The following is a 10389-nucleotide window of genomic DNA, read 5'->3' on the forward strand; positions in this document are numbered from 1 at the left end:
AGACAAAAAAAAACAAAAACAAAAAAACAACAACGCTGAATAAAAACCCAGTTTATACTTCATTATATGACGTGTCACATTTATTTTTGCTTAAAAAAATCTGTTATTTTTTGGGCGAGCAACACAGTGTCGTCGTGCAATGAAGTATGAATCAGGCCCAAGCCGTAGGGGTTTCCCCCCTACTGCTACACTGCCCTCCCCGGGCCCTGCCACTGGCCTGCCCGGCCCTGCCCTCTCCCTGCCTCTCCCCCGGCCCTGCCCTGCCCTGGGGCCCTGCCCTGCCCTGCCCTCCCCACCTCCACCTGTTTCCCTTCAGGCCTCCGTCTTCTCCGTCTTCTTCTTGTTCTTCTTCAGGAAGGACGGGGTGCGGAACTTCTTCTTCTTCTTGGTGTTGGGCGACTTGGAGGGCGAGCTCTCCAGGGAGAGGCACTCCTCGATCTTCTCGCCGGGGGAGCGCACCGTGATCTCCACGCTCTCCACGCTGGTGGTGAGCTGGCTGACGCGCTTGGACAGCTCCTCGTCCACGTGGGCGTGGCCGTCCTTGCCGTTCATCAGGCCCGTGTGGTTATCTGAGGGAGGGAGGGAGGGAGGAAGGGAGGGAGGTCAGAGGTTAGAGCGAGGACGAGGAGGCCCTTCCCTTCCTACCAACGGCCGACGCTGAAGGCGGCCACGCTTGCTACCAAAAACACTATACTGGAAGTCTCCAATGTCTCCATCTTAACTATAAATGCACCAAGTCTCTGTGTGTACGTGTGTGTACAGTACGTCTGCAATCTACGTAACTCGATAACCGTTCGCCCCACAGACTTCAAACTCGACACACGCGTTCCCACGCCACCACAGGGGTCGAGGCGGTCGGTTGTCGGTCCGAGGCGGGTCGGGGCGGGTCTTTATGCAACCTGTCCGTCGCCTTAAATCACGCTTCAAGAAACGGCTTGACGAGATGCTCGCCATCGCCAAGACAGAAGCAAAATCCCCCAAAATGTGGAAGCCATTCCTGGCACTGCTTGGCAATATTTGAATAGGTGTCCTGGATGCCTGGCTGCTATGGGGCATCCTTCACGTCTGGACTCTAACTATGCCTGCTTATTCATGGTCCTCGTTCCCACCCATGTGTCTAGTTAATTAGTCTTTGTTTAATTAGTCTTTGTTTAAGCATGTGTTGTTTTTATTTTTCTGTCATTTCGTGTCCTGCATTATCCAACCAATTAAATATATTAAAACAATCAAATAATCGAGAAGCACATAAAAAATAATATATATATATATATTCTTTTTAATAAATATCCGTAAAAAATATTGTAATTGATTTTCCATCCCAGCACATCAAATGTCAGTGTCTGAAACAAAATGCGGTACAGCCACCAGGAAGCAGCTCTGCTAAGGAATGTTTGGCATGTATTTCGTGTATGTGTAAATATAGATTTATGTATTTTACGACTATCCTTGGGATTGTGGGTGGGGGGGATAGGGGATGGAGTTTTATTTTTTATTTTCATATTTGATAATGTCTCTGTTTAATGCTTGCCCCTGGGTTTGTCAAAAAAAAAAACTTTAATAAAAAGATTTTGAAAAGAAAGGAATGTTTGACAATGTCAATAATTAATAGAAAGTATCTGCCCTTCTGCTTTTATTCATACATACAGTAGATTAAAAAAAAATCAGGGCATTCTTGTGTGTTCTTGTATCTGGATATTTAATGTGGAGAAGAGGCTGCCCCCCCCCTCGGCATGGCTACCGGTTTTAGTGTTAGCCTTTTGGCTTAGAAGACACTGTGGTGAGTAGCATGTCCAGACTGTGTTCTACTGGGTGTTTACATTTTGTCTCAATACTCATACACAGGCCAGCAATCCGCCCTCTTTGACCCCAATGCCGTCCCCCTGCTCTACATATTTCCTAAACCCCCCCAGTGATCTGATAGCCCTAGTGAATGTGACCGCGCTGGCTCCACCCCACTCCATTAATGATTATTCATGTCAACAGTCCATTCCTCTGTGATGTAAGCCCATAGTAAAGAGAATGGAGGCCACAGGCATCCTGTTACTACACTAAATAACACTCCTTTCAGGACCTGCTCGGGCTATTTTCATCTGGGACAATGGACACAGTGTGATCAAAAGCGCCTTGCACAACAATTGACCCATTTCTGGCCACAGAATGACATCAACCCGTTGTGACCTTGTGATCGGTGGCGTCTTCTCATGTGGTTTTGTCTGTGAGCATGTTGTGTGAGTGTGTGCATGTGAACTGCCAGGAAGTCAATCTGAGGCCGTTTTATTTTTAAAGATATTTTTGGGACCTTTTTGAAGACTTTTTGTTTTTGTACCAAGAGATAGTTGCGACACAGCAATGAGGGAATTGAACCGGGGGCTTCGTTTGTCAGGGCACATTGCACCCACGTGGTCTGTGCCCTGACCACTTGGCCACTTGACCCATTCTGACCGGGCACCCATTTTGGTGTTAGCATCATGTTATGCTTTAGCTATTTAAAAATAGCAGATCTACAAGCTCATATCGCGCCACCGAGTGGCGCGATACGAGCTTGTAGGTCTGCTATTTTTGAAAAAAATCGAAGAACGACTGACCTCAGGTCAGAATGGGTTAATCAGACCAGTGTGTCCAGCGGAAACCTCGTATGAATCTGATCTCAGGTCAGAATGAGTTCATCAGACCAGTGTGTGTCCGGCGGAAACCTTTCCACGAATCTGATCTCAGGTCAGAATGGGTTAATTGATATTGCTCATCGCTGTTGTTGTTGTCGTTGTAGTTGTGGTGTGTACCCTGCCACTTGAGTTATGGTTTTTTAATAGACAACCTTGTGGACGGCGGATGTCCACACTTGGCTCTTAAAGAAGAGTACAGTAACGGCAACACTGTCTCTGCTTAACACATCTATATATATATATATACAGTACACTGTAGCTATAATGCCGTTGTCCATGTAGCGTGCATTGAGTGGTTTAGTACGGTTACTGTGTTGTAGAGCAAAAAAGAAAACAAAAACACATTTTGTGAGGAAAGTGTCTTGGACGTCGTGGGCGATACCTTCTTTAGCCGGAGTGCTTTGTGGGGACTGGGTGAGAGACAGAGACTGAGACAGAGTGGAGCCGTCGTCGGAGGTTAGTTCGTGCTCGCCATCTGCAGGGGGGGGGTTGGTGAGAGGGGGTGCGAGGAGGAGGGTAATGGTGGGGAAGGGGGTGAGGTGAGGCAGTGATGGAGGGTGAGGTGAGGGGGATTGTTGGGTGTGGTATAGTAGAGGATAGATGGAGGGTGAGGTGAGGGGGATGTTGGGTGTGGTGTAGTAGAGGATAGATGGAGGGTGAGGTGAGGGGGATTGTTGGGGTGTGGTGTAGTAGAGGATAGATGGAGGGTGAGGTGAGGGGGATGTTGGGTGTGGTATAGCAGAGGATAGATGGAGGGTGAGGTGAGGGGGATTGTTGGGTGTGGTATAGCAGAGGATAGATGGAGGGTGAGGTGAGGGGGATTGTTGGGTGTGGTATAGCAGAGGATAGATGGAGGGTGAGGTGAGGGGGATTGTTGGGTGTGGTGTAGTAGAGGATAGATGGAGGGTGAGGTGAGGGGGATTGTTGGGGTGTGGTGTAGTAGAGGATAGATGGAGGGTGAGGTGAGGGGGATGTTGGGTGTGGTATAGCAGAGGATAGATGGAGGGTGAGGTGAGGGGGATTGTTGGGTGTGGTATAGCAGAGGATAGATGGAGGGTGAGGTGAGGGGGATTGTTGGGTGTGGTATAGCAGAGGATAGATGGAGGGTGAGGTGAGGGGGATTGTTGGGTGTGGTGTAGTAGAGGTTAGATGGAGGGTGAGGTGAGGGGGATTGTTGGGTGTGGTATAGTAGAGGTTAGATGGAGGGTGAGGTGAGGGGGATTGTTGGGTGTGGTGTAGTAGAGGATAGATGGAGGGTGAGGTGAGGGGGATGTTGGGTGTGGTATAGTAGAGGATAGATGGAGGGTGAGGGGGATTGTTGGGTGTGGTATAGTAGAGGATAGATGGAGGGTGAGGTGAGGGGGATTGTTGGGTGTGGTGTAGTAGAGGATAGATGGAGGGTGAGGTGAGGGGGATTGTTGGGGTGTGGTATAGTAGAGGATAGATGGAGGGTGAGGTGAGGGGGATTGTTGGGTGTGGTATAGTAGAGGTTAGATGGAGGGTGAGGTGAGGGGGATTGTTGGGTGTGGTGTAGTAGAGGTTAGATGGAGGGTGAGGTGAGGGGGATTGTTGGGTGTGGTATAGTAGAGGTTAGATGGAGGGTGAGGTGAGGGGGATTGTTGGGTGTGGTGTAGTAGAGGATAGATGGAGGGTGAGGTGAGGGGGATTGTTGGGTGTGGTGTAGTAGAGGTTAGATGGAGGGTGAGGTGAGGGGGATTGTTGGGTGTGGTATAGTAGAGGTTAGATGGAGGGTGAGGTGAGGGGGATTGTTGGGTGTGGTGTAGTAGAGGATAGATGGAGGGTGAGGTGAGGGGGATGTTGGGTGTGGTATAGTAGAGGATAGATGGAGGGTGAGGGGGATTGTTGGGTGTGGTATAGTAGAGGATAGATGGAGGGTGAGGTGAGGGGGATTGTTGGGTGTGGTGTAGTAGAGGATAGATGGAGGGTGAGGTGAGGGGGATTGTTGGGGTGTGGTATAGTAGAGGTTAGATGGAGGGTGAGGTGAGGGGGATTGTTGGGTGTGGTATAGTAGAGGATAGATGGAGGGTGAGGTGAGGGGGATTGTTGGGTGTGGTATAGTAGAGGATAGATGGAGGGTGAGGGGGATTGTTGGGTGTGGTATAGCAGAGGATAGATGGAGGGTGAGGTGAGGGGGATTGTTGGGTGTGGTATAGTAGAGGATAGATGGAGGGTGAGGTGAGGGGGATTGTTGGGTGTGGTGTAGCAGAGGATAGATGGAGGGTGAGGTGAGGGGGATTGTTGGGTGTGGTATAGTAGAGGATAGATGGAGGGTGAGGGGGATTGTTGGGTGTGGTATAGTAGAGTTAGATGGAGGGTGAGGGGGATTGTTGGGTGTGGTATAGCAGAGGATAGATGGAGGGTGAGGGGGATTGTTGGGTGTGGTATAGCAGAGGATAGATGGAGGGTGAGGTGAGGGGGATTGTTGGGTGTGGTATAGCAGAGGATAGATGGAGGGTGAGGGGGATTGTTGGGTGTGGTGTAGTAGAGGATAGATGGAGGGTGAGGTGAGGGGGATTGTTGGGTGTGGTGTAGTAGAGGATAGATGGAGGGTGAGGTGAGGGGGATTGTTGGGTGTGGTGTAGTAGAGGTTAGATGGAGGGTGAGGTGAGGGGGATTGTTGGGGTGTGGTGTAGTAGAGGTTAGATGGAGGGTGAGGTGAGGGGGATTGTTGGGTGTGGTGTAGCAGAGGATAGATGGAGGGTGAGGTGAGGGGGATTGTTGGGGTGTGGTGTAGTAGAGGATAGATGGAGGGTGAGGTGAGGGGGATTGTTGGGTGTGGTGTAGTAGAGGTTAGATGGAGGGTGAGGTGAGGGGGATTGTTGGGTGTGGTGTAGCAGAGGATAGATGGAGGGTGAGGTGAGGGGGATTGTTGGGGTGTGGTGTAGTAGAGGTTAGATGGAGGGTGAGGTGAGGGGGATTGTTGGGTGTGGTGTAGTAGAGGTTAGATGGAGGGTGAGGTGAGGGGGATTGTTGGGTGTGGTGTAGCAGAGGATAGATGGAGGGTGAGGTGAGGGGGATTGTTGGGTGTGGTGTAGCAGAGGATAGATGGAGGGTGAGGTGAGGGGGATTGTTGGGGTGTGGTGTAGTAGAGGATAGATGGAGGGTGAGGTGAGGGGGATTGTTGGGTGTGGTATAGCAGAGGATAGATGGAGGGTGAGGTGAGGGGGATTGTTGGGTGTGGTGTAGCAGAGGATAGATGGAGGGTGAGGTGAGGGGGATTGTTGGGGTGTGGTGTAGCAGAGGATAGATGGAGGGTGAGGTGAGGGGGATTGTTGGGTGTGGTGTAGCAGAGGATAGATGGAGGGTGAGGTGAGGGGGATTGTTGGGTGTGGTGTAGCAGAGGATAGATGGAGGGTGAGGTGAGGGGGATTGTTGGGGTGTGGTGTAGTAGAGGTTAGATGGAGGGTGAGGTGAGGGGGATTGTTGGGGTGTGGTGTAGTAGAGGTTAGATGGAGGGTGAGGTGAGGGGGATTGTTGGGGTGTGGTGTAGTAGAGGATAGATGGAGGGTGAGGTGAGGGGGATTGTTGGGGTGTGGTGTAGTAGAGGATAGATGGAGGGTGAGGTGAGGGGGATTGTTGGGGTGTGGTGTAGTAGAGGATAGATGGAGGGTGAGGTGAGGGGGATTGTTGGGTGTGGTGTAGCAGAGGATAGATGGAGGGTGAGGTGAGGGGGATTGTTGGGGTGTGGTGTAGCAGAGGATAGATGGAGGGTGAGGTGAGGGGGATTGTTGGGTGTGGTGTAGCAGAGGATAGATGGAGGGTGAGGTGAGGGGGATTGTTGGGTGTGGTGTAGCAGAGGATAGATGGAGGGTGAGGTGAGGGGGATTGTTGGGGTGTGGTGTAGTAGAGGTTAGATGGAGGGTGAGGTGAGGGGGATTGTTGGGGTGTGGTGTAGTAGAGGTTAGATGGAGGGTGAGGTGAGGGGGATTGTTGGGGTGTGGTGTAGTAGAGGTTAGATGGAGGGTGAGGTGAGGGGGATTGTTGGGGTGTGGTGTAGCAGAGGATAGATGGAGGGTGAGGTGAGGGGGATTGTTGGGTGTGGTGTAGCAGAGGATAGATGGAGGGTGAGGTGAGGGGGATTGTTGGGGTGTGGTGTAGCAGAGGATAGATGGAGGGTGAGGTGAGGGGGATTGTTGGGTGTGGTGTAGCAGAGGATAGATGGAGGGTGAGGTGAGGGGGATTGTTGGGTGTGGTGTAGCAGAGGATAGATGGAGGGTGAGGTGAGGGGGATTGTTGGGGTGTGGTGTAGTAGAGGTTAGATGGAGGGTGAGGTGAGGGGGATTGTTGGGGTGTGGTGTAGTAGAGGTTAGATGGAGGGTGAGGTGAGGGGGATTGTTGGGGTGTGGTGTAGTAGAGGATAGATGGAGGGTGAGGTGAGGGGGATTGTTGGGGTGTGGTGTAGTAGAGGATAGATGGAGGGTGAGGTGAGGGGGATTGTTGGGGTGTGGTGTAGTAGAGGATAGATGGAGGGTGAGGTGAGGGGGATTGTTGGGGTGTGGTGTAGTAGAGGATAGATGGAGGGTGAGGTGAGGGGGATTGTTGGGGTGTGGTGTAGTAGAGGATAGATGGAGGGTGAGGTGAGGGGGATTGTTGGGGTGTGGTGTAGTAGAGGTTAGATGGAGGGTGAGGTGAGGGGGATTGTTGGGTGTGGTGTAGTAGAGGATAGATGGAGGGTGAGGTGAGGGGGATTGTTGGGGTGTGGTGTAGTAGAGGATAGATGGAGGGTGAGGTGAGGGGGATTGTTGGGGTGTGGTGTAGTAGAGGATAGATGGAGGGTGAGGTGAGGGGGATTGTTGGGGTGTGGTGTAGTAGAGGATAGATGGAGGGTGAGGTGAGGGGGATTGTTGGGGTGTGGTGTAGTAGAGGATAGATGGAGGGTGAGGTGAGGGGGATTGTTGGGGTGTGGTGTAGTAGAGGTTAGATGGAGGGTGAGGTGAGGGGGATTGTTGGGTGTGGTGTAGTAGAGGTTAGATGGAGGGTGAGGTGAGGGGGATTGTTGGGGTGTGGTATAAGTAGAGGATAGAGATTGTGGAGGTATAGGTTTGAGGGTGAGAGATTAGTGAGAAGAACACACGTTAGAAACAGGCCATGCACAGATTCTTCTTTCTCTTACTTCTTCAACCACTTTCAAACTTTGGGCATGTCATTATAGGCGGAATATCGTTTTTTAAATGAAAGAAATTAGAAATTCCCTAAAATAGCACAAGTGGCAGATAAAGTGGCTCTTGCCATTATTCATTGCACGACGAAGTATGATAAGCCAGTATGCTAAGGAGTAGTTCACCCCCCCCCCCCCCCCCCCCCAAGAAATGACTTAATTTCTATCAATTAAGCCCTGAATTCATGGAGATCGTCTTTGTCGCATTCCTTTTTTTTTTATCGGCTTTCGCCTCTATTTTATATATATATATTTTTATGGAATATGGAGTGTCATTTTAGCGAAAAACTAAATAAATCTCCATGCATTCATTAAGGCTTCATGGGGTGTGAAACTGATAGAAAATAAGTCTTTTCTTTTTGGGTGAACTAACTCCTTCGGAATGCTTGTCTGTCTGTCGGTCAGTTGGGGTTTACCGGGACATTCTCAGTTCCCAGAGAGCTAATATAGCTAATATAGCTAATATAGCCTCTCCTGACAGCTCAGCATGCACCGTGGTGTATTGCGTGGCTGACAGCTCAGAATGCACCGTGGTGTATTGCGTGGCTGACAGCACAGAATGCACCGTGGTGTATTTATTGCGTGGCTGACAGCTCAGAATGCACCGTGGTGTATTTATTGCGTGGCTGACAGCTCAGAATGCACCGTGGTGTATTGCGTGGCTGACAGCTCAGAATGCACCGTGGTGTATTGCGTGGCTGTGACAGCTCAGAATGCACCGTGGTGTATTGCGTGGCTGACAGCTCAGAATGCACCGTGGTGTATTGCGTGGCTGACAGCTCAGAATGCACCGTGGTGTATTGCGTGGCTGACAGCTCAGAATGCACCGTGGTGTATTTTGCGTGGCTGACAGCGCTGCATGCACCGTGGTGTATTGCGTGGCTGACGGCTCAGAATGCACCGTGGTGTATTGCGTGGCTGACAGCTCAGAATGCACCGTGGTGTATTGCGTGTGGCTGACAGCTCAGAATGCACCGTGGTGTATTGTATTGCGTGGCTGACAGCTCAGAATGCACCGTGGTGTATTGCATGTGGCTGACAGCTCAGAATGCACCGTGGTGTATTGCGTGGCTGACAGCTCAGAATGCACCGTGGTGTATTTATTGCGTGGCTGACAGCTCAGAATGCACCGTGGTGTATTGCGTGGCTGACAGCTCAGAATGCACCGTGGTGTATTGCGTGTGGCTGACAGCTCAGAATGCACCGTGGTGTATTGCGTGGCTGACAGCTCAGAATGCACCGTGGTGTATTGCGTGGCTGACAGCTCAGAATGCACCGTGGTGTATTGCGTGGCTGACAGCTCAGAATGCACCGTGGTGTATTGCGTGGCTGACAGCTCAGAATGCACCGTGGTGTATTGCGTGGCTGACAGCTCAGAATGCACCGTGGTGTATTTTGCGTGGCTGACAGCGCTGCATGCACCGTGGTGTATTGCGTGGCTGACGGCTCAGAATGCACCGTGGTGTATTGCGTGGCTGACAGCTCAGAATGCACCGTGGTGTATTGCGTGTGGCTGACAGCTCAGAATGCACCGTGGTGTATTGTATTGCGTGGCTGACAGCTCAGAATGCACCGTGGTGTATTGCATGTGGCTGACAGCTCAGAATGCACCGTGGTGTATTGCGTGGCTGACAGCTCAGAATGCACCGTGGTGTATTGCGTGTGGCTGACAGCTCAGAATGCACCGTGGTGTATTGCGTGGCTGACAGCTCAGAATGCACCGTGGTGTATTGCGTGGCTGACAGCTCAGAATGCACCGTGGTGTATTGCGTGGCTGACAGCTCAGAATGCACCGTGGTGTATTGCGTGGCTGACAGCTCAGAATGCACCGTGGTGTATTGCGTGGCTGACAGCTCAGAATGCACCGTGGTGTATTGCGTGGCTGACAGCTGAAATTTGTGGAGTTCAGCATCAGCCAATGTTCCAAGGGCTCTCGTTAATCACTGCTGAACTCATGATGAAGCATAATGTGTGGGCTGCGACGCTGCGTCCACAATTAAATACGTGGTCATTATGTTTACAGCCCAGCTATGCTTTGGGGAGGCTTCATGAACCACTTTACATCCCTGTTATCGATGTCGGGTGGAAACCGACAAAACCCTTCTTAATTAATTAATTGTTACATTTTTTGTTAGTAGTTAAAATAGCCAAACTGCAAGCTCACAACGCATCGTGGCGCTTTGTGAGCTTGTGCATAGTATGCTAAGTATTTTCACTACTTTCGTCCGACACTTTTGTATGAAGGGCGTTAATTGACAAGGTTTTTGCCCGACAGCAACAAAACGATACGTCGTCATACGATGAACATCCAAAGTAACCGATCTGCAAGCTCACAACAACGCGCCGTGGATCTTGTAGATCTGCCATTTTGTGAACATTTTGAATTTTCTTCCTCCTACAATGACGTGCGCCAAAATAGGGACACGCTTACACTGTATTGGTCCATAGCATTTCTTATGCACAATATTCCCATTCCCACTTATACAGTATTATCATGTTGTTAATAGTTAGCATGCAGAGAGTCATACTCATTCGTATGTTACAGTA

General features: G+C 50.6%; 1 protein-coding gene across 7 annotated transcripts in view; it reads right to left on the reverse strand.

The window, feature by feature from the left end:
* Window positions 1-287: 287 nt before the first annotated feature.
* add3a (adducin 3 (gamma) a) overlaps window positions 288-10389 on the reverse strand; it is a 145057-nt gene continuing 134955 nt past the window's right edge. For 6 of the 7 annotated variants that reach the window (XM_083765103.1, XM_083765100.1, XM_083765101.1 and 3 more), the window contains exons 14-15: window positions 3046-3138; window positions 288-569 (exon numbers count right to left, since the gene is read on the reverse strand). In XM_083765103.1, the coding sequence (XP_083621229.1) occupies window positions 313-569; window positions 3046-3138 (350 nt within the window). In that variant the 3' untranslated portion in view covers window positions 288-312. The remainder of the gene's footprint in view (window positions 570-3045; window positions 3139-10389) is intronic. The other variant, XM_083765106.1, reaches the window with a different exon arrangement.

This window comes from Protomyctophum parallelum (genome assembly GCF_964188405.1).
Source record: "Protomyctophum parallelum genome assembly, chromosome: 5".
Taxonomy (NCBI): Eukaryota; Metazoa; Chordata; class Actinopteri; order Myctophiformes; family Myctophidae; genus Protomyctophum; species Protomyctophum parallelum.